Source organism: Passer montanus, unplaced genomic scaffold (genome assembly GCF_014805655.1).
Source record: "Passer montanus isolate IOZ18808 unplaced genomic scaffold, ASM1480565v1 scaffold10, whole genome shotgun sequence".
Lineage (NCBI taxonomy): Eukaryota > Metazoa > Chordata > Aves > Passeriformes > Passeridae > Passer > Passer montanus.
This window is the reverse complement of record NW_024356505.1, coordinates 20,930,093-20,954,409: the sequence shown is the minus strand read 5'-3', so window position 1 is coordinate 20,954,409 and position 24,317 is coordinate 20,930,093. Positions and strand designations below refer to the sequence as shown.

The 24,317-nt window shown below is 36.5% G+C and overlaps 1 protein-coding gene across 2 annotated transcripts; it reads right to left on the bottom strand.

Moving 5' to 3' along the window:
• Window positions 1-138: 138 nt before the first annotated feature.
• On the bottom strand, window positions 139-24,090 carry HEPACAM2 (HEPACAM family member 2). 2 transcript variants are annotated; one of them, XM_039710203.1, is made up of 10 exons: window positions 23,958-24,090; window positions 18,067-18,417; window positions 16,972-17,256; window positions 11,110-11,406; window positions 8,115-8,240; window positions 8,009-8,033; window positions 7,849-7,886; window positions 6,415-6,488; window positions 4,180-4,292; window positions 139-933 (listed from the first exon to the last, which is right to left on the bottom strand). In XM_039710203.1, the coding sequence occupies exons 1-10, from the start codon at window positions 24,025-24,027 to the stop codon at window positions 924-926; spliced, it is 1,389 nt and encodes a 462-aa protein (XP_039566137.1). In that variant the 5' UTR covers window positions 24,028-24,090; the 3' UTR covers window positions 139-923. The 2 variants fall into 2 exon arrangements, with proteins under 2 accessions (XP_039566137.1, XP_039566144.1); XM_039710210.1 differs by lacking the exon at window positions 139-933 and having other exon boundaries at window positions 4,176-4,292.
• Window positions 24,091-24,317: the final 227 nt, after the last annotated feature.

Sequence of the window (24,317 nt, the reverse complement as noted above, 5' to 3'; positions counted from 1 at the left end):
TGACCCTGTGGAAATAATAGTGAATTTTCCTGCAGGATTCAGCAGCCAGATAACAGAAACTTCTGGAAGAGTATTCTTCTATTTCCAAAGGGACTTGCTTGTAGCACACTGTTTAAACAGAGTAAGATCAGTTTCATTTGCACTGGAGAATTATTTTAATGTACAAATAGCCTGAACTTCCTGCAGCTTTTGGAAATAACTTGAATATTACTTACTCTCCTAGTCAACAAGAAACAGGCTCTTCAGCAGCAAATAGAAAACCATTTCAAATGCAAAGGAAACAGAATTTAATGAGAACACATTATTCTGAATAATATACATATGTACATTTTTGTAACTGCCTGACAAATCCATTTCTATGCTTGAAAATTATGTTACATTAAATGAATTAAAAGAATTACTTTATTCTTAACCCCAAATGTATTTTGCAATCGGACATACTGCATTTATTACTTTCCATTCCAGTATGGAGGTCTTCTGTTGTGAAAGTCAACCCAAATAAGAAAACCCTTCTGTTTGATATTTTTTTGCTATTTTTAAAATAAAACAAGCATGGATGGCATCTTGGGCCTGGTTCCTTCTTGTGCTTCTGCTGATTGTTTTTAAAAAAAGTTGTAGGTTTTATAGTGCATTTTTAAGATAGCCCTTTGTCTTTTGTATTCACTGATAAGGAAAAAAAAAGAATTTAAATATCCCTATTTTCTGAGGAATTATTACTTAAAAAAAGAAAGAAAAAATTAAAAAATGGGCAATTTGGACCACTCCAAGAGAAGAGTTTTTCAGTCTGAAGAAAAATTGCTATTTCAAGACAAGATGGCATAAGCCTTTGCTACACTTGAAGTTGTTGGCATTTCCTTCAATACATTATAAAGAAGAAGTAACTTTGTCATTTTCAGATGCTTTGATTTCCTCTTCCTGTATCTTCATATACATCTAGGAAAGAACATACACATAGATACATCTAACACTTGTCCACAATGCTGTTTTTTTTTCTTTAAAAGAACTGTTGCAAACATGTAAGCAAAACAGAAGTTCTAAACACAATTCTTCAGCCTGAATAAGATCTGTGCAACACTAATTTTTGACTGAATTTTTAGTATGCATAGTGTGTCTAGTTTTTAAAAGACAGCACAGGTTTGAGCCATAAATAACATAACGGCTAGTATGGCATCCTGCATTGCTGCTCTTTCTGTACAGATATTTCTGTATCATATTGTATGATACAATATCATACAATATGGTGATGTATATAGCTGTTCATATTGTATAACAATAATGTACCTGCTAAAGGGTGGTGGTAGCCATGGACTGAGACAGTGCTGTCCACAGTACAACCCTCTGCGGAAATGCCTGGCAGGGCTTTGTACCCTTTCTGCTTTAACAGCTGGCAGAGCAGAAATCTGTGAAATGGTTAACTACTGATATGAGAGAAACAGTATGGATGAGAGGAGAGGAAGGTGATGCAAGATTATCTTCATTTGGAGTGAAAATGAAACCTAAGTTACAAACAGTTTTTAGTGGAACAGTTATGAACTGTCCATATTTATCTGTAAAAGCTGACTAAACCTCTCGCTCATTAGCTTTGACAGACATCATTGGATTTCTCCCATACATGGAAGAACCTTCCTGTTCAGTTTGTCAGAGAATTTATATTTAGTTAAAAAAAAGTCCAAGGGTGGGAAAATAATCAAACCAAAATGGCTTAGAAGAATTTGTTTAATGAAATACTGGAGTATGTGACAATCCTGTAACTGCCTGTAACTGTGGATCCCAGAGATGGAGCAGAACAGTTGCCTCAAAATCTGAATTTGTGTTTTCCGTTTGATTCTTTGGAAGTGCAGAAGAGGCGAGTCTGCAAAAGACTGCTGTGAAAAGCAACTATTGGAAGCATATGAATGTCAAAGTGCAAAGCCAGCTATCATCTCACCTTATGTTTTGACTGCAATTAAGTTATAAGCCTGTCAGTCCAAACCCAAGAAATTTAAAGAATTTAATTATTTTCAGTAGTCTTTCTACCTTTTAAGAGCTGGGGCACATAAACATTTTGTAATTGTTTAGATTGTCAAAGGTGTATGTGCATGTGTGGATGAAAGGATAAAAAGGCTGATAAAAACATGCTGAAAAGTGGAAAAAGCTATACCAGCTATGCCAGGTGTTAGGCACTGGCTAGTCTGCAAATCTGCTGGTACTGTCACTGGGATTTCTGAGAGCAAGAGAGAGAACACCAGCTAATTCTGGTGAAGATACATTCAAAGACAGGATTTGAAAGATTCTCAAACTGTAAATCTGAGAATTAAGCATTGCTTTTGACTGATTTTTCTTTACATATTTATTTTAATAAATTTGTGAAATCACAGCAGTTCCATTTAGAAGAACTGGGAATAAGAATAAAATGATCACTTAACTAACAAATTTGTTTGGCTCCCGTAATATCTGTTCTTTTGCTTTGTACAAAGAGAGATTCCTGCCACAGAGTGCAGGCAAGTTTTGTATCATTTTTCCTGTGAATATTGCTCATTGCTCTACAGATGACTGCATACTGAGTCTGTGGGATTCAACCACAAGTAATCATTACTTTGCTCTACAGGAGTTTGCAATCACTTTCCCAGCTTCATTCTCTGTTCTGTGGTGTTTTGTTTCTTCCTTATACTGAAATGGAAGCATCCTGCTGTAAGCACCAGTATTAGTCATCCTTATTTATTTATCACTCAGAGTGCTCCTTCTCAGCAGGTCAGGAATTGGAAAATTCATGAATGTGGTCTTTCTAATCTGAGTAGTTTGCCCAGTATCATGCTTAGCCGTTTTTGTGCTATTAGTGAAAATTTTTTCCTGTTTCCTTTTCAAAATATAAAATATGAAAAGAGCAGCAAAATTGGTTTATGCAAAAGAGTCCTTTACAACTACAGAATATGTTTTGCAAAGTTGAAGTTGAAATCTGAACTGCTACAGAGTTCAAGTTACCTTTTTGTTGTATTTATTGCTTTTTTTCAGAGGGGTCATGTATCAGTGAGAAAGTTGAGAAGGAAGACATATAAGAGGAAGAGTAAGAAAATAAGTACTTTATGAATGGTATTTTTTACATCTGGCTTTAAAAATCTTAAGGTTCAAAGTGAAAAATTCTGAGCAGAACAAAAACATCATTAGCAATTCAGTGTTGCTTTCTCACTGACCAGCTTGTTTTGACAAGCATGGCTGCATGTTTACATACATAACTTGGACACACAGTTGAAGACATAAACTAAGATATAATGACATTTTTTGTAGTGTAAGTACTGCATGCTAATACAGTCACATAAACATTGTGATTACTCAGCCAACTGATTAGCATATTGTTAAGGGTGTGTGTTTTTCTTTTCAACTATATAAGAAACCAAACACATTAAAAAACCATGGAAAATGAGATATAATACACTTGTTACCAAATAAAGTCTTGTGTGCTGTTCTTAATTTGTAAGAAAGACTATATTCACAATAGATTTAAGGTAGCCATACCACAATTACAAAAACTTTAGTGTATTCACCCTTCTTATGCTAGGAAGTGAGATACAGGAGGTGATTTGAACATAACCAGGTCTACAAGACATAAGCACAACGCTGCCTTCCTTTCTGTGGCCTTCCTGGTATTGAGCACAGCAAAAGTGTTTCTGTGGAGTTCCCAGCCAGGGTACCACACAACAAGAATTCTTTTGCTCTAGAGACACTGCTTTCTTAAGTAGTACTCTGTTAGTATTTCAGTGACTATTTTAACAACCACTGATTATTATTCAACCGACCAGTTTCAACATTGTAAAAACCCCGACTCTAACTCTACTTGGCACATGGCTGAGTGGTCTGGAGGCCGTGCTACCAATTAAACTGCTTGGATTGAATATTTAACCTATTCAGTAGGAAGTGCTGATGTTTCAGTGCCCTATTAAATTAAGTGGGAATTTTAATTTGAAGCTGAGTTTGAAGATCTCACCTTTTGTTTTTTACACTTTAACAAAACTGATGTAATGAAACAACAGACTGCAGCCTTGAGGAAAAGTAGGGGATTGGATAGGAAATGGTGGAGGAATTGAGATAGCTTTTATCTTTCCTTGCATAATCCTCTCAGTGGAATCAAAAAAGGCAAATTGTTCTGGATGAAAAGTATTTGTCTTCAAGCTACCATGTGAGTGAACACAGTCTGTAACTTACTGTTGGTGGTCTTGCTCTGGCTGCTCAGGAATGTGCTGAATAACTTCATAAACCGTACTTAGCATATCCTGGCCTGCGACAAAGTCAGGGCCAGGAACAGAGTGGCTTGAAACCTAAAACCAACAAAGTGTATTCCTACTGTAAGTACAAATATGAAAAGTTTCAACAGAAATTAAACTGTTAATGTAACTTGTTATTTTTTAAACTTTTCATCAAAACTATTTTTGTGGATTGAATGCATAATCTCTGCTAGTTTAGATTTCATTTTGAGTAAGTTCTTGTCACATTAATAGTAAGGCAAGTATTAAATTCATTTAGCCCCTTAAAAGATTTAGGATGCAGCTTTTGCATTTAATACAGCAAATTCTTTATATTAAGGTACCACAAGTCAAGAAAGAAACAATTAATAAAGAGAAAAGCAGGAGAACAGACAGTAAAAAAGCAGTAAATATTCAGTGCATGGGTTCAGCATAATATTCCCACCAGCCTGTCAAAGAAAGAGAGATGCATGGAATTTCCATAAATCAAGTAATGTTGATTGTTCAGCATGTTAAGTGTATTAATTTCCTCTTATGTCATGACAACAGATTTACCTAGACTCTACATCCATAAGGAATTACCAGTCTTTCTGCCTATACCCAACCTCTAATTCTTTGTTATCTCCACTTTCTTATTTTCCCCTTTCTCTGCTGACTACAATGAATCAGTGGATCAAATGCCGACTTTACCTGCAATGCTATACATTTGAGTAGCTGAACATAAACGAGTGGAGTTTCTCCTGTTCCTTGAAAATTTACTGGAAATTATAGTAGATTTCATTGCTTGTACATCCATCCTGTCATTCTCGTCACTGCTTTATCCCTCCTGACCTACTAAGGCCCTGATCCTGCAAGATTGTGATATTGTGATATGATCAGCTTAAGGGATATAGAAGGTTTGGGTTGGAAGATCATCCAGTTCCAACCCCTCTGCCATAGTCAGGGACATCTTTCACTAGAGCAGGTTGCTCACAGTCCAGTCTGACTCTGAGCACTTCCAGTGATGGGGCATCTGCAACTGAGGCAACTTGCACTTGCCTCGCCATCCTCACAAGGAAAGAATTTATTTAATATAAATATATCCTCTTTCGTACAATATCATAGTAAGCTTAAGTAAGCTTAAGGCTGTAATGATCTAGGGCCCTATCTTTAAACTTAACAAGGCTCTTACTGGCACAAACTGTAAAAGAAGCAGTTCAGCTGCTCTGTTTTCTAAAAGTCTTTTATCTCTGCTGCTGTAAAAGTCTGTCCTCTCCACTAACATTTGCAGTAGCACTTTAGCACTATAAATGTGTATTTCAAACATCTAACTCCATCAGAGAAGATAAATTAATCTATGACTGTTTTTTGACATCATGTATTATGAGTACTAATCATAAGAACAAATTAGGTTATGACAATGTGACCCTGTGACCATGCTTTAATAGCTCTCCCTTACCTGACCAGACTGATGCTCTCCAAAGTTACAAGATTACATTGCTGGCAACTTTCCCTAGCAAAGGCAAATCTTTATTTTCTTTCCTCTCAGGTTTACCATTGTCCCTAAATTTTGTGGCCCTGTCTAATCTTTTTTTTTTTGTCCTTTTACGTCATATCAGCATGGTCTCCAGCTGCTATGCAGTAATGTCAGCAAAGACAATGCAAGGAAGCAGTAAATGTTGCAGGATTTCTTTTCTGCTAGCAAAATTCCTATGCTTAACTCCTACCCTACAATGCACAAAACCAACCAAATACTTTTTGTGACATACAGCTGAGACTTTCCTTTTATTTACACTTTAAATAACCTCTGAGACTTTTCTGCACTGCCAGGGCTGAATGTTGCATGAGCAGAAATATTAGGGTCAAGGGAGAAAATGGCATCAAGCAATAGTAGGCTTGCCTGTGTGACACAAGTAGCTCAGTGCTACTCAACTACCCAACATGACTAATATTCTTTTAATGTAGGGTAGTTGAATGGAGATTGCTGTCTTTAGAGCTTGGTTTTTCCTTACTTCACTATGTTGATTACGAAGTAATGAACTAGTAACACAGGAAAGAAAGAGCAAGTACTGGGTGAACAATAGCCATGAATATGATGTCATGCACACATCTGTAAAAAGCAACAGAAGCAAACCTACAGAAGGATTCTGGTACAGATATTTAGTATATCTAGAGAAATAGAAGAGAAATTGGATGTTTATGATATAAAATCACATACCCTGGAGCCACTGGTAAGATCTGGAAATGTGATGAACTCATATATCCCAAAATCATCCAAAGCACTTTCATGTCCTAAAATTAGAACAAAGATTTAAAAAGAGATGTAATATGGACCTGGAAAATAATGACTGGCAAAGTATTTTGCCCTAATTTTTAAAACACCTGAATACTGCTTGTGTGACCTGCTTTAGACCACTTCTCTACCGAGCTCCTAAACTGGTGTGGAGCAAGGTAGGACAGCTACAGAGATGGTGTGCACGGTACCTGGTGATTTCCCATGCCTTATACCAAGTGAGGAGCCTCTTGCTAACCTCAGCAACAATTTTGATAGAGACATTCATACTCTCTATTTTGGAAGGCTAAAATGACCAATTTACTTTCATTTCCCATAGAAAAAAAGGCTGAATAAATAAACTCAACACATCCACAGTGTAGTGAAGCAGTATCACCTGAATGTTTTACAATTCTGAGAAAAATAAAAGGGAACATGGTACATATAGATGCCACATTATTATTTGGGACTTCAGATACAGCTTGTATTTAGGTGTAGTTAGTCTACCCTCCCACTATCCAGGAGGTGTGAGGCTCTTGGTTGTCACCTGGGCACCATTCCACATCAAAGGTTGCAGCACTAAAAGCAATGATGAATTTCTATCCTTTGATATCACTTTGATGGACCCTCTGTGCTCAGGTGAATGTCCTACCTTCCTAAGCTTCATATACCTCCCTCTACTTGTGCATGTAGCAGTTTCTGGTCTGCTCTGATGCTTTGGCAGAAAGGAATGGGAATAAAAATGATATCCTTCCAAAGGATGGCTGGTCTCTAGCATCTCCTGCACAGGATCAGCTGGGAAGTATTGTGGAGGGAAAAGAGGCAGTAAAAAAACCCACTCTGGGCACCGGGAACTCACTCTGTGCCTGATAACACAGAGAAAGGCAGTACAGAATATGACAGAACGTTATATATGTGTATATATATGTATATATATGTGTGTATATATATATATGCAGTATATATGTATACTGCAATGTCATTAACCCATGATTTTGATAACAACTAATGCCATGAACATTTTCAGTTGTAATTCTCTCACGGTGTATCACCTCTTACTGCTGTCCCAAAACAACACTGATTTAAGTCATATTGGTCACAACAGTGGAATACAGGTATTCCAATCCCAAAATACTGGGATTAATAGGTAGAATTCAAGACAACAGTACATACTGCTATGAGCTCCAGACATGAGCTAAACACATGCTGACTTCTTATTTAGGTCTTATCTTAATTAAGCTATCATAGAGGTGTGCAACCCAACATAAAAACACACCTTTCTTACTTTCCTTTTATTTTTTTCCTGTATTTTGTGATGCTATTTTTCTTTTTCAGGAATGGATTTTGACCTTATGCTAACACTTATTTCATTAGCATTACCTGAAAATGCCTGTGCCTTTCTGTAATCAGCCTCTGCCCTAGAAAACATAAACATATTTCTCAGTTTGACGCCATAAGCCAAGGAAAGAAAATTAATATGATAAAATGCAATTCTCTGGATGGAAAGTACTTTTAGATGTAAGATGAATTGTTTTTCTACCTGCTCTGTAGCTTCTGTTGTATCACTGAAAAGAAGGAAAAAAAAATTATTCTTTTTGCTCCAAGGGTCCAAAAGAAGAGCTGGACTGTGTTTAACTTTTACTTACCTTTATGAGGCTGATATATTTTCCATAGGAATAAAAAGGCCATAGCTAGGATCAAAAATAATGAAATTCCTGTTATTACTGCAAGAGAAGACAAAGATTTTCCTTTCTGGGCCAGCTTTTCCAACCCTGTGACAAAGAAGATGAGTACTGTATTTAGTTCCTTGTTCTTTACAATGTGCTACAGTAATACTGAAAAATGCATCTTTAAAAATTATTCTGAAACCAGTAAACCTGCACAGAGATACAAAACAGATGCAAAATTTGGGTCGTCTGAATGGGTAACATTTATTTTTCCCCACAGATATCCCGAACTGAAAAAGCAATGATATGCATATCAGAAAAGACTTCAAAGCAGATTAGTGCCTAGAGCTAAATGGAATTTAGTAAATGTAAGCCACAAATTAGAGCATCAAAAAAAGAAAATGCATATTATAACTTGTGGTATAGAGACTCTGAACTACCAAAAAAGAGGATGAGAGAGCAACTTGTGCTAGATTGGAGGGAAATCCTCCTAGTAGTTGGGATATAAAGCAGGAGAAGACAAAACATCAATTTGACTTTTTGTAAAGATTTTTAGATAACTGATAAATAACTGACTGACAGTCTGGTTATTTATCAAACCACATCTGAAACTAATACATCTTCACAGAATCACAGAGTCAGTTAGGCTGGAGAAGACCTCTAAGACCATTAAGTATAACCTGTGACCAAAGATCAACATGGCACTAAGTTCTATGCCCAGTCTTTCCTTAAACACCTCCAAGGATGGAACCCCACCACGTTGTTTGTATTCATATCTAAATATATTCAAAATATTTCTTTCCTTTGTTCGAGTCTTTTGCTGGGATATGCATTAGCAGGACTTTTCCAGCAGGATTTTCTGATACAACACATACACAAATTGCATATAATTACATACCCAGAAGCACATGGAAAATGTTGCAAAGAACAAGAACGTGAAAGTTAGGAAATGCCAGACATATTTGCTTGTGCACTCTTTCCTTCTTTTGCTCTGAATTCTGCAGAATTCATGTCATTAAAGGATAAGTCACAATCCATACAGGTAAATTAATGTTGCATATTTGCTAGTGCCAGATTTACTAGTACAATTAAAATGTGTATTATTTAGCTGGATGTGTTTCCAGTAATCAATGAACTCCTGTGCAGAGGCCTGCTTATATCTACTTACAGCTCCATGCAATTCACTGGCATTGCACTGGCTACATATGCAGTGGTTTTCATGAAGATTAAATATGAGGATTTCTAGACAGATGTGTCTTAAAGATACGGGAAAATAAATCACTGCAACTGCACAAATTTTTTAAATAGTCCTTCAGTGTACTGCTTTCCTTAGGAAGAAAAAGCCCAAATGCTGGAGAATCAGATGAGTCCTTAAAATTGTTCCTTAAAGTGACTAATTCAAATGTAGACTCAATAAATCACATTTCCATAGATGTATCAGTGCAGAAAACAAAGACATGCTCTTTGCATGCATTCAACATATTCAAACTGACTAACCTTGAGAACTGACCAATGACTGGTGTACATGAGATACCTCATCTTAGAATCTTGGCTGAAAATGGGTAACAACTTAGTGCAACTATTGATATAATTGTAACTTTTATAAAAAACGGTTTTCTAGATAATTTTTAGGATTAATTAGGCAGTTGTCTATAGCGCCATATAGGTAGTTTCTGTCCCATGGGGAAGTTGTGTAAGGTCTTCTGAAACATCAGAGTTCCTGTTGCTACTGCAAATGGGGTTTGCAGTATTTTGAATGCCATAGTCTATCCTCAGTATCTAGGATTATAGGAGTAAGGAAAAGGAATATGTACAATTTTCATAGTCTTTGCTTAGTATGTTTATTCACCTGCAGTGAGAATTTAGCCTGAGCAGCATTGCTGAGAATGAATTGTGTGTGAATTTATACCTCTTAGAAACAGTCAGTGCTGCTCTGCAAAGTGTAGCCTTGACATCTCCATTTAGTGCTATTTGAATAAACACTCATCAAAAAGAATATGGCTCCAGAGGGGAGAAAATATATTTTTCTATTTTTAAATACACAGGATAAAATGTTTTAATAAGACGTAAGTAAAATATTTGTAATTAGGAAATCTATTATTTTAAGTGAAACCAACTACGAAGCTGTGGAGTCTTCCCTCCTTTTTGGCCTTTCAAAGGAAATCCCAGTTGAATATAATATTTTACATGAACTTCCTGGAGAAAGGTCATGTTTATTTCTATAAACACATAGTTCTGGTTGCATTTTCTTTCACTAGTAACCACAATATTTAGTTTTTGAGTGCAATATTCTTACTATGAAATTGCAATCCATATTCTTCCCAGCATACTGAAAGCCCTGGATTCATGATGAATCAGTAAGTAGCCTGAATCGTGGACATATCTTCTTGTTTACCAGACTAACAAATTTGTTAGCTCTTTGCTCAGCCTACGTGAAATTGCCTTTTTAGATTTTCTAACAGGCAATCTAGTCATTCTCGTTGAACATTAATAGCATATATTCCTTATCTAGAAATACTTGTACCCATCTGCATTGAGAAGAGACATCAGACTTCATTGATATCTTGTTCTTTGCTCTATGCTTCTGGAGATTTTCTGAAAAACTGCTTTGTTGCTATTAAACACAATCATGCAGGAGCTGAGGTTATACTGTAGGAGCTGAGGTTATACTGTAGGAGCAATGAAGGTATGTGTTCTTCAGAACCCACCAACCAATACAGAGATTCATAAATATGACAGGGAAATAATTTACATGAAAATTGTAATAAAATCACACAAAACTTCAGTGTCTTGGTGGGTTGTGTTCCAAGCTGTCATACAGCAAGTAAAACCTGTATCCCACAGAATATCCAAAAGCCCCTTTACTATATTCTTAGCAAGACCTAAATTTCAATACATATTCTGAGAATGACTTCCTTTTTCTGAGGCATCCATGTAGATGTTACACTTTACAACAATAATGCTACTTTCTTACCTACAGACATAACCACAACTGTGAAGTGAGTTTCATCTTGTTTTCCAGTCACATTGTTGAAAGCACAGCACATGTAATCCATTGTCTTCTGGGACACTTTATCAGATACAACTTCCAGATGGGGTCCATATTTGATTACTTGAGTGCTATTGTCATCCCTTTGAATCCATGAATAAGTATTTGGTGGATTTGAATCTGCTGAGCAGTCAAACAGTACAACTTCCCCCACATCCACTGTAAACACTGCCCCTATGTTCAGACCTTTGTCTGATTTGACTCTAAGTCCATAAGGTCCATCTGCATTGGGGAAAAAAGGGAAATACAGTGAGAAAATGAAAATCAAAGTATATAATTAAAAATTAATCAGAAGTGTATATCTAAAGTCAGAATATTTAAGTTAGACTATCCTTTAGAATGGCTGGCATTCAGTCATTTCAGTGAAAAGGCTTTCAGCTCAATAACTGGATCTGTGCTAGGCTTAGCTCAGGCTACACCCACTTAATACTGGTCTAATTGCTGTTTAAAGAAAAAGCATGGGTCTATGTATTTCTCAATATGATAAAAAGAATAAAAACTGAAATCTTTTTGATTTCTATGAAGTAAAGGAGCATGTCTTCTTCAGAGGCATACTTGATTTCTATTTCAATGCCAAACTTACTGGCATAAGTAATTTCCCTACAAATTTAAAAGTGAACAAATTGGCCTCATAACGTTATCTTCACTGCAATAATTTACAATATAAAAATTATTCAGGGAACTAACTTACAGGTATAATATTGAGTGGGGTGTGCCTTAGATGAATTCAGAAAAATTTTTCCATAAATGACTACTAGAATAAGTTTGAAATTTTCCCCTATTTTAGTGGATTTGTATTACTAAATAATACTTTCAATTATTAAAAATCTGAAATACTTAAATAATTACTACTGTAATTACGCTTTTTTCAAAAGCAAGTTCTTGTGCTGAAGGTTGTTTTTCTGAATATAATTAGAAGAAGCATATGTTGTTCTATAGTCATGTGTTCATTACTCAAAAAATTGAGCAGATGAGTATTTTTGGTGCAACCTGCACAGGAAAATGAGAAGGGAAACAATATACTTAAATATTATAAGAATATTTCTCATGCTGGTTTTACTAGAACATTTCAGATCATTGGGGCTTTTATATCTTTACATGTTAAAAGTATTGTTACAGTTATTTAAGTATAGAAATTTACATAGAGAATATAAAAATTGAAGTGTGCCTTATTAAATAACTTTTCTAGTTAAAAAAAAAAAAAACAAACCAAAAACCCCAAAACCAAAAAACCCCTAATCATTTTAATGTTGTTAATTACCTGAAGACTTGCATGAATAATCAAAAATGCACAGACCTAATATGACAGAGCAAAAGTAGAAAATATGCAGAGTGTCCTTTTGGTAGGATCCCTGAAGATCAGTAAAGCTGCCTCATACAGAATGGTGTAGCACAAAACAGGCACAGTGCTGTGCCCACTCCAGACAGTGGAATCTAACAATATTTCCACCTTTCTGTGGTTGTCTGGAAGAATTAAGATAATGTAGCTGGGTGTGAAGGGGAAAATCCCTGCTACATGAAACTGTACATTTGTATATTTCAGACTTTATATCCCACCAGGAAATTCAGGACCATGTTAGAACACTCTCTAATATACACTTCTATTTACTGTTTGCCTTTTTTATGTTTTGGCTTGGCTAGCCTCACTTGGGCTGCATGTTTCTGTGAAAGGGGAACTTTTCACAGGGGCTCACCTCTTATAGGTCTTTACTTCCCCTGTTTTCAGATCTGAAAGAAGAAGGGATGTACTGGCCTTTGACATTTTTCCTAAATGAATTAAAGCCCCTTACAAACTATGTATATGCAGGAACATATTTTTTTCACTTTTCAGAGCAATTCAGTGGTTCTTCCTTCTAAGGAGAATTAGCTTTTATTTTTACAGGTAATATGACTTTGATATGTGTTAACAGAAATTATTGGTAAGAATAGCTGACTGGTTTCCATGCTCCACTGTAGTGGGTGATTTGCCACAGCCTGCAAAAGAATCAGAACTGAGTTCTGCTTTTCTATCAGCATCAGAACTGTGCAGCATAAAGAGATAACACTGAAAACTATATTTTGATGGAAGCTGCAAGTTGAAAGAAATCATTATACAAACACTAACATACACTGGCTGGGGAAGTAAGTTGGATAAAACCAGAGGGCTTATCTTAAGAAATAGCCAAATCTTGGCAAAATTGGAAAAGTGGCACTCCTGCTGAAGTCAACACAAGGATTGGTTAACCCTTCTGCTTTGCCTGGAGTAGTATTTTGCCTCTCCCGGCATAGTGTACATCAAGGTCCCTAAACAACGGGTAACTGACAGTTATACACAGCCTCAAGGGTGATTCTGAAAAGTAGGCAATTAACCATTTTCTCATTGGAACTAAGTATATTCTATCTTTTGAAGACTTGAGGAAGAAAAGCCCACTTAGTCTGCTGAATAAGTACAACAGTGTCTGTTGCAGCCTACAGGACAGCAGCTTCTTCCAGTCTTGAAATAATTTGTTTCTGAGTCACACAACTGCAATAGCCATATTCCAGGCTGCATTAGCATAATAATTAATGGAGAAGCAGGATAATATTAATAAGACATGAATTAAAAACCACTTTTCATACTCAGTAACAACTCACAATGACAGCCTTCATGGATCCCTCAGCTCTATTTTCCCTTTCCAGTATTGTTCTCTACAGAAGACTGCCTCTTGTCTCAGTAAAACCCGTTAACTAAATGATGTGTAAAATAATAAATCAATCTTTCTGGGTAACAATTTACTGCTCCATGGGAATATTTCCAATTGCTCCCATCACTACGAGACTGTTACAGTTTCCAAGCAGATGGCAGGTATTTACCGTGAGCGACCTTTTCTTTATCACCTCCAGTAACTCCCCCACAGCAATGACATATGGCAGAGAGAGATCCCGGGGCCTGGCCTGGATTGTTATTGACAACTGGGAGCTAGGAAACAAAGTATTTCTGCAGGCAGAGGCTGAACCAAATTAGGTGACTTCATATAGCTCAGGAAGTAAGACCCCAACTCTCATCACTGACTTGGATATAGAGAATACCACAGGTATTTGCAGTCTTTCAGCAGTTGTTGTTTGCTCTTAATACCTTTTTTCAGATTTTGTATTATACACAAAGCAAACCCTCAGTTCTGATGAAGGACATTCATAAAATGCATATACAATAATATTTATCCACATGGAGAAAAAGTGGATCTCAATTTTTGATAAAGCTGTATATCACAACCATTTAAACAGCAAAAGATTCAAGAAATGTGAACACTTAAGTAACTTTGAGATTTTAAAATTCTGGTAAACAGTTGGTCAAAAACAGGTTTCTAGTTTAGAACTTAGAAATATTTTTCAAATTTACTGAAAAATGCATGTAGTTGAGTGGGGTAGAAGGGGGGAAGCAGTAGCAGAGCTGGGACTGAAGGGCACACATGTTGTCAGAGCAAGTGTCCCAGACACCTGGGACATCCCAGACACCTGAGTGCCATCAGTGCTTTGGAGACAAACCCATGTGTAACAGGTCAGAAATTCAAATCTCACATGGCTGTGCAACAAACAGAGATGTCTGAAAGGTAGCAAGGTGTTTTTGAAATAACAGGTCAGAAATTCAAATCTCACATGGCTGTGCAACAACCAGAGATGTCTGAAAGGTAGCAAGGGTGGCAGATGTTTTTCTAGCCTGACCCGACTTCATTGCATGGGAAGGGGTGTCAGGCTGGATACAGTGTCCCAAGTTCTGTAGGTATTCTTTGAAGACAGACTTGTACAAGGCCAATTCACAACTCATTAAAGTGAGAAACGCAGTAGAGGAGCTGCATTCATATACCTTCAGGTCTCATTCTTAGCACTTCAAGCACATAAGTGAGCTGAGATTGTGACAGGCATATAAAAATGCGCTACCTTGAGGAAAGAATGTGATTGATTTTTTTTTTTTAAATTACAGTAATGATAAGTTAAAGCTCTATCAGTGCTGGTTATTTCCTTGTTTATAATGATTCCTCTGTCTAATGAGATGGAAGCTCAATTAATATTTGCCCCGCTTAGAACTCTGCAATTGCTTCTTTATCTTCAAGTCTGCACTGCTGTCAATTTTACAAGCTACACATAAGCTTATATCAGCTTATATTTAACAATGTCTTTATTAATCTTTGCTAATTGAGGCAGTCTTTTTCTCTTCTCCTGCTGCAGTGTAGAGACCCTCCCCCAATACTTTAGATGCAAGTCATCCCCTTATCCAATGAATTCTTCCAAGTTATAATAAAAATCTCTGAACAACTAGCAGAATAGACAATCAGAAATGAAAGGAGATGAAAGGAGGAGGAAATATAGGAGGTAGAGACATAAGAGATGTAGGTCCTGAATATGTTGGTAGTGCAAAAATAACAAGTTGAGCATGGGCTGCCTACCAGCTGCCAGAGCCTGGGGAAAGCAGGAATGAGCACCAGCCCTTGGCTGACAGGAATTCAGTTCCAGTCCTTGCAGTGTTCCCTTCCATATCAGGCCACTGGATAAACTGGCTATATCTGAATAGGACTGGTAGCAAAGTAGGTCCTGGCTTTTCAAATTTCAGCTTTCCTCTGAGAAGGATAATTAGACCCCTGAGGACAGGAGGATTAGAGCATAGCAGGTGATATATGTGTAGCATGTGCTACTTGAAAACTGAGGAGGCACTGGGAATTCCTGACATGGACCAAAATGAGAAGGCTCTAAGATTTATTGTATAATTGTTGATGGTGATTAAATCAATCTTTTGTTTCCTCCAACTCAATCAGTTTCTCAGGTGCCTTCATTTCCAGTCAAAATATCTGGCCACCTTATGGTTTATTCTTCTGTCAAAAATGGTCTTTATGCAACTCTTCTTGCTCCCTCATGTTTCCCGTTTGATGTGGAATGCAATAACTTTCAGCTCTAATTTTGCCAAGCCTGACTGAGGTCTTTGGGTCTCTTCTTCATTCTGTCTTTCTTTCTTTCCAGTTCAAAATCAGCATTCTGGGATCTGCAGGGACTGCATGAAGTATTGCACATGTTATCTTCTGTGTGCCATTGGTATTCCCCTTGTTTCCTTGTTGGAAATCCATTTCCCACTCCCCTAGAATTAATATGTCTTTCTCATGCCTGAAGTATGCTGTCAGTTCATAGATATCTTGTGATAGCTCAATCACCCTAGGGTCACTGCCTTTTCTAATAAATCTTGATCTTATCAGCAGAAGTTCATGTTTTTTGTTCTCTGAAAGGGCATGCCCATTTACTTTTTTTACTGGCAAATCTCATCTCAGCTCTATTACTCTGTCAAAGTCATTCAATCCTCCTGTTTAATGTAATGAATGAACTTCATTGAGGTACTCCCTATCTTCTTTCTGGTGTCATTAATGGAAGTATTAAAAAGGACTGGACTTCAAACGATCTTGAGGAAACCCACTACGATGAGTTGTTCAGCCTGGTACTTCCTGGTGCTTAGCTTTTTGATACTATTTGTGTCTTCATTTATAACAACATTTTCATGTATAATGATCTCATTATTCTTTCCTTTGAGTCACATCTGAAGATATCTGTGGAAATTTTGAAGTTTCTATTTGAATTCTGCAGTTGAGACTGCTCTTCAGAACTACACAACACTGAACAATTTTATTATCCTGTCTTAAGTTAGAGCTATTACAAACAAGCTCATTTTTAATGCAAGCTCACATACAATGTTGACTCCACTGTTTTCTGCCTGTTTTCATATTTGGAGGCACTCCTTCCAGCAAAATAATTCATACAAAGATAATAATGAATATTTCATATACTCACAATATATGGTTGGTGCAATTATCTCACTTTCCATTGCACTGACAGGATTAGATACCAGACAGCTGTAATTCCCAATATCTTCTTTTACTGCAGGAACAATTAGAAGTGTAGCATTGTTTGATGAAAAGATATAATTAGGGCCAGCATGAAGACGCTTCCCATTTTTCATCCACTGGTAAGCTACCCTTGTACCTCTATCCACAGTACATTTTAGGGTAATATTCCCTACATATTCCACTACTCCTGAAGATGGTTCAGTGTGTACAGTTGGCTTTGTGACTGGAACTGTAAAATAAAGAGATATGAAGAGTTGTTAAAGTGACAAGCCATTCTATTACAGTCTTCATGGCCAAGATGATTCAAATCATCATTCTTTCTGGAAATTACTAATATTTCAAATTTTTTCTCTTAAATGCACTTAAAGGTTAAAAAAGAAGGCCATATTCTCAGGTGGTGACTGTAAAAATTGTTATGGGACATAAATAAAACCAGACTGCTTATATTACTGGTATTAGGATAAAGGCAGCAGTCATGTGTACCATGGCCTCTTGCCTCATATACAAATCACAGAAAAGAAAAGAGCACAAAGCATGACACTGCCCACTGTGTGTGACCTCTCAGCATGACTGCCCACAGCTTTGCCCACACTGGGCACCACTGAAATCTGGGCAACCTGTCATGAGGATGTCTGCAGATTGGGATGGGCTTGGGAGTTAAATGGCTCCTCTTTGCTACAGGAGATAAAGTTATTCAGGGAAAAAGCCTATTTGAAATTCAATGCATCCTCATGACAGCACAGCAGAAACTTATGAAATCTTATTTTTTGTCAAATGTCTAATATAATATTAAATGTTTCTATGCCTCTTCAGTATTTATGATATAGAAACACCAATCAATATATTAATTTTCTTTAAAGATTACATATTTTAGTACTCCCTCCAGCAGCAGTAGAAAAAACATAACTTAGTTGTTTGCATTTATTCATGTATGGTTGCATTAAATGAGACACCACTGTAAAAGGATACTAAGAACCAGGACTTCAAAACTATTGTAATTCTATTTTCAAAATGAAGATACTATCTTTTACTTACTTACCATCAACAGCTACTTGAATCTTTTGACTTGCAGTTATGGTCCCATTTCCACGGACATTTACTTTTACAATGTAATTGCCCTCATCACTGAGATGCAATGGGTTAATCCTCAAAGATGCATTTGGTGGCATAAGGGTAAACTTGTGCTGGTATTCCAAGTCTGGAACTACTCTTTGATTTACAGAGCCAAGCAAGTATTTTGGATTACTTTGAGACCTCTCAAAAAGCCAAATTATCTGGATTTCAGAAGCTGTAGCACTGAAATTGTAGTCAACAGAAAGATGAAGTGGTTGCCCCTCAATACCATGGATGGTATGAGATGGTACTGTCAACTTTAAGGCAGAACAAATCCCTGCATAAAAATGAAAGAACAAACAAATTAACAAACTCAAAACACAAATGCAAACCCCAGGAAACTCAAATGAGAAATTCTTAGAGTGAAAAAACCACATTTTTTTTACATGGTTATAACTCAGATTTTAAGTACGAAAGGGGCAAGAGCTCATTGACCTTGGTGCTGCATCTAACTACAGAGCTCTAGACTCATATTATACAAAAAAGCCAAAGGAAGGATCTTTCACTGTTGAAAGTTTGACAAAAATGAGATAATGTACATTTACCTTAATGTATAAAATATCTGCCTTTTAAAATATTTTGTATTTCTATGTCTTACACTGTCTAAGAATCTTGGATTATAAACTCAGTTTTTAGGATTTTTTCTGGGTTGCTCAGCTGCAGAGGACTTCTTAGGTACTCTGCCAGTTATACTAAGAAATTGACTAAAAATCTGACAAGCACTATCATGAATTTTGACTAAAACTATATATAATTATTGCTGCTGACTGCTCTGTACCTGTAAGACTAAATTCAGGAAACATTACAAAGCTTGCAAAATGCAAGTATTTAAATTAAACTTTGTTTAATTCCAGTTTTAGGAGATTGCCAGAATTAAGCCTTGCTGTTGATATGCACAAAAGTGAAATTTTCAGCTACATGATTAATTCTGTTTTCCAAGAATTCTGTCTCCATTACAATGCAAAAAGGCCACTCCTTGGTTAATCATTGTCCTTCTCATGCATTTTTAAAAATAATTTTTCCTTGTGCTGGCCTAAGACATATTTATAGAACACTACTAAAACTTTAGTCTTGGAACTAAGTGATTGATTTTCACATTAACTTTTCCATAGCACTCATGAGAACGGCAATGATGTAAAGAATTAACATTAATGAACTGATCTCACAACACTATTTTTACTGATAGGACTTTAGAGATGAAAAATTTAAGCCCAGAGAAAATTAACAGCAAAAATAATGACTCATTTTGGATGATCAATTTGAAATATGAAGGATACGATTTTTCAAAATACATATAAAAACATTTTGGTATGTTAAAGATGTAACTCCAATTGACACTAGCTGCAGGTTTGATTGCTCAGATTTGTGTTCAAAACTGCTAAAAAGTACACTGCAAGTGGTAAAAAAAACCTAGGAAAAAAGCAACCTCTTATAAGTAAGAAATGTAAAAACTGATGTAAGTAGTCCATCTGCTACTGGATAAGAACACACTGGGACTGAGAACGCACTGCCCTGGATAACACACAACGCTGTCACCATGCACCATCTATCCTTTTCGTGCTAATGATCATTTCTGGCTGGACTTGATGATGCTTGAGGTCCCTCAAACATGAGATTCTGTGGTTCTTGACAGGCTTCCAAATACCTGCAATGAAAAAGTAACTTCCCAGCTGATGTACATGGAATGTGTTTCTACCTGGAGAAGCTGGGTGGGTAGGGAAGAGCAGAAGGAGCAATGTATGAAAAATATGTGACTCTGCTCATTATTATAATGCAGAGTTAACTTTATTTCTTAAATGTCCTACTTTCATATAATTATTCTTTATGACAGAAATTGTTAAAGATTCATTTATGTCCAATTTCCTAGGTTATGTGACAAAAAAAAAAACAACAAAAAAACCCCAAGAACAATTCAGTAGCATAATGTGGTGTCTGTACATGTCTTTTGGGTTAGAATCATCAAATTTCAGTGCACAGTTGTTTGCCATGAGGTAATGGCAAAGTAAACTTGTTGGAGATGAGGGTGGGGACACAAAAAGGGAGTGGTGGTTACAGATGCAGCAGTAATTAATGTCAGAGGTACACTGGAGTGTGAGTGGACTGTCTCATGTGTAACCAGCAGGGCTGTACAGAATCTACCCCAAAAAAGTAATTTTGTGGCTGGCTTCCCTCTTCATAAAGCTGAGCAATATTGCACTCAGCTAAAGATAGCTTACAGCTTTTCTGAGGGCATGGCAAGGAAGCCAAAGGAAAACACTGCAGAATACTAACGGGGAAATATACAAAAAGACAGTGAAATCCTTTGACAGAAAGTCTGGCACACCCCCATTAATGGGGCTAAGGAGGAACCAGACTGCAGACTTCAGGCTGCATGAACTTTAATTTGCAAAGGAGTGGCTGGGGTTCAGATGAGATAGAAGGAGAACAGGGTAAAAAAAAAAAGGAAGAGTGTAGAAAAAATGTGGAATGGCTTAATTGGAGGACACATACTAAAGAGATGTTTACATGCTTAACTTTCTAGATGAAAAAGCTAAATCTGATGACGCACATCAAATTGAAACCTGCTCCCCTTTTTAACAGTATTTGTAGCCTGCTATTCTTGCAATTTTCCAACACAACTCTTCAAGTCTTGATAGACTCTGGTTAACAGGACATTAAATATTTTTTTGGTTATTCTAACACTTCTCAGATGTTAATATACTCCCTGACAACATTACAGTACAAATCAGATTTAAAGTCCTGTTGTCCACTTGAAAAAGAGAGTAACTCCTCAGTAGAATCCTTCATGAAATATCTAATGTTAGAGATCTATATAGGTTTAATATAACCTACTAATTACATAACCACCCATTTCAATTTTTAGATCAACTGGACTAAAGTCAAACATCTCTCAAACACAGAGAGATCTGTAATTAAAAGATCTGTCCATATACTTATTCTTTATGTAGGATGCTGTTCAATTTTTGAGTTTATTTAGCTGTCAATAGATGATTGTGCTGTTGGACAACACGCCAGTAACAGAAGCAGTGCAATCATAAAATAGGGAAAACAAAATATGGAAAACAAATAATATTTCTCACACATCTGTTTGTGCAAAAACTTAGCACAACTAAGCAGGTCTTGTGAGCACCAGGATGACTGGGACCACCAGTATGGAAGGTAACAGCCTAACAGAGTAATGAAAACAGAATCAGGGCTGGAAAACATACTTCAGTAGCAGCTAAAAACTGTTGGAATAGAAACTGCAAATAAACTTTGTTCCACTTGATTTACAGGGAAAATTGGCTCTGCGTAGTGTCTTGGAAAGACATTTTGATCTGCAATTGAGGAAATTATTCTAGCTGCGACTAGAGGTGGTGAGGGCAGAAACGCCATTTTCCCCTCAGCCTCTTCAGGAGTGGCTTTGGATAACTCCAGTTCTTGTTGCTCTCTGTGGGTTTGCTGGGGTGATTTTGTGGAGTGCAAACATTCCATAGGAGTTTCCCCATGGCTGGTATGGCAAGGGAGAAGGCAGATTGAGACTGGGGCAAGTTATTAGACAACAGTGTTCTACCAAAGGCTAGGGGTTTACAGGAGCAGTGATGGAAATATTCCAGTCTTAGCAGAGATCATGTCTTTTACAGTCTGGAATATCCTTTATCGAGAGGGCTATCCTCTTCATCAGAAGTGTTGTCAGGCATTAGAATGGGGCACCCAGGGAGGTGGCAGAGTCATCGTCCCTAGGGATACTTCCAAGATGTGTAGATGTGGCACTCAGGACCATGCTTTAATGGAGGAATTTGCAGTGTTAGGTTTATGGCTGGACTTGATGCTCTTTAGGGTCTTCCCCAGCCTAAAGGGTTCCATGATTCACTTCTATTAGACTAATCTTGATATTTAATTTAAACTGGAGGCTGTTATCACTAATCCTTGAATTAAAGTTAATAGCAAAATCAAGCCAATGTGTCAAACTAAATTCATATTTTTCAGGCCCAAATTCCATAAAATTCAAGCCTATCCCTACTGCTTCACAAATATAATACACTTTTTTCCCAAGATGATGAAATTCCAAGACCTAACTTTTGTATAATGATTCTAAGGGCTGTACCACAACGACCTCCATTTGGAGCTCAGTGATCTGTGCTTTGCTTCCATTTCACATTGCTATCACCAGTATTAGCAAGCACAACAGAATTGTTGTTGACATAAAACAAGGGCTGCAGTTTTAGTTTAAATAAAAAACTATGACATAATTTTTGAGTTTATGGCATAAACTGAAACCTGCTTAGCAAGATTTTAGCATTCTCTGAGTTTAACATGCACATCTCCTTGTCAAAGTGAGTTTGGATTCTCAACTGCTTTTCACCAGTCTGTTCATTTAGCCATTCAACTCTCCTGAACTTGATGCAAAATGTCACTAGATCACTGAATTTTTTTTCCTTTTTTACAAGTATGATCATTTATGGAACAAAAAACCCCAAACAACCCAGATGTAATGGTCCAGGAAAGCTGCAATTTCTATACTTCCATTTATATAACGGAAAACTTGGGAGTAATCTTCCCTGGATTGGGATTTTTTTGCCCAAGAAAAAGTCCCACTGAGCTTTGTTACAGGATTTAATTTTATTTGCTGAGGTCAATGCCTTTAGTGGCCTTTGTGTCATGTCTCCATTGTAGCTGATTATCATCATGATATGAAGTATGGGCAGCACACTTCCTTTACTAGAAAATGTGTATATCTGGGTAAGGATATAAGACTTCATGGTGAATAAACCTGTACTCTAAGCACTCTGCTTGCATGACAATAACTCTTGTAGGATTTTAATGAAAAATATCCAATAAAGTGGTAAAGCAGATAAAGCACAAAATCACTACTCTTTATCAATCAAATATTTTTCATTTTTAAAGAAGAGATCCAATCATCATCATATATAACATCAATCATTATGAGCCAAAAGTCTTGAAAAAGTATTGAGCTCAAAATCAAGGAAACTAGGTGACCCTATAATAAGCTAGAACTACGAGGTTCACAAAGATAAAAGTAAAGTTGTTTCTATACATGAAGGATTAGAGGATGCACTATGTTTGTAATATTATACATTTCCTCTGTTGACATTTACAAAAACAATTAAATATAGAGAAGGTAATTACAGTAGTTTGTAGAAATAAGCTTATCTAACATTTGATCACAGGATATTTCTGTCAAAGTACATAGAACATCTATTTTTTATTCATTGCATGGATAAAAAAATAAAACAGACTTACAAAAACTGCACCCAGACACCAAACAAATTCAGTATTAATTGGGAGATATTCTTCAGCTGACTAAAAGCTTAATTTAGTTTCAATACCAATTACATTTAGATGTTATAAAAACTAATAAATAATAAACTAATTAATAATAAAGAAGTGAAAAATAATGTATCAGTGCTGTCTCAAATTTTTAAACAAGTGCGAAACAGCTTCTGTATAATCTTTGGTTTAGAACTCATCCAGCCTTACTGGTTAAAAAGAATGCACAATGTGTATGTTACTCAATAAAATGTAATAGTATTTATTTTATCAATAACTACGTTTTACATGTAGATTATGCATATTTAATCAATGCCAAGTTTTACAGAGATTGTATATAGCACCCATTTTTGTTCAGCTGCTAAAACTTTAGTTTCACTTATAAAACAAGGTGCCACTACCTGATGAAAAGCTTTTAGGCTACCTTCTTGAAATGAAACACCTAACAATGCAACAGAAATACCTTTCAATTTATAAAGATAAATCTTATAGAACCAATTCACATTTCCACAATGACAATCAAATATAATTCATACTGTCTCTTACCTACAAGTAGAAAATATATTTTGCACTGTAAGTCCCAAAAGAAGTTGGCTAAAGGGCTCCATGAAAGCATCCTGTCCCACACAAAGGCCACCTTCTCAGCACTAAGCCAGGGCTTGGACCTGCAGCTGCTGGTTTATTTGCTAGGGAAATCAGCAATGAGTTAACAGGTCCTATCCTGTCCCCTGCCTTATGTGATTTGAATATGTGTATACAAAGAACAAAGGGAGTGGAGCACCTGTTAGATGAGGACCCATCTTCATTGCCTCTGACTTTATCATAACCCATCCCCAGCAGTCACAGCAAATATGACACAGAATGTAATAAATGGGGCACACAATACAAAGTACATTTAATTAATAG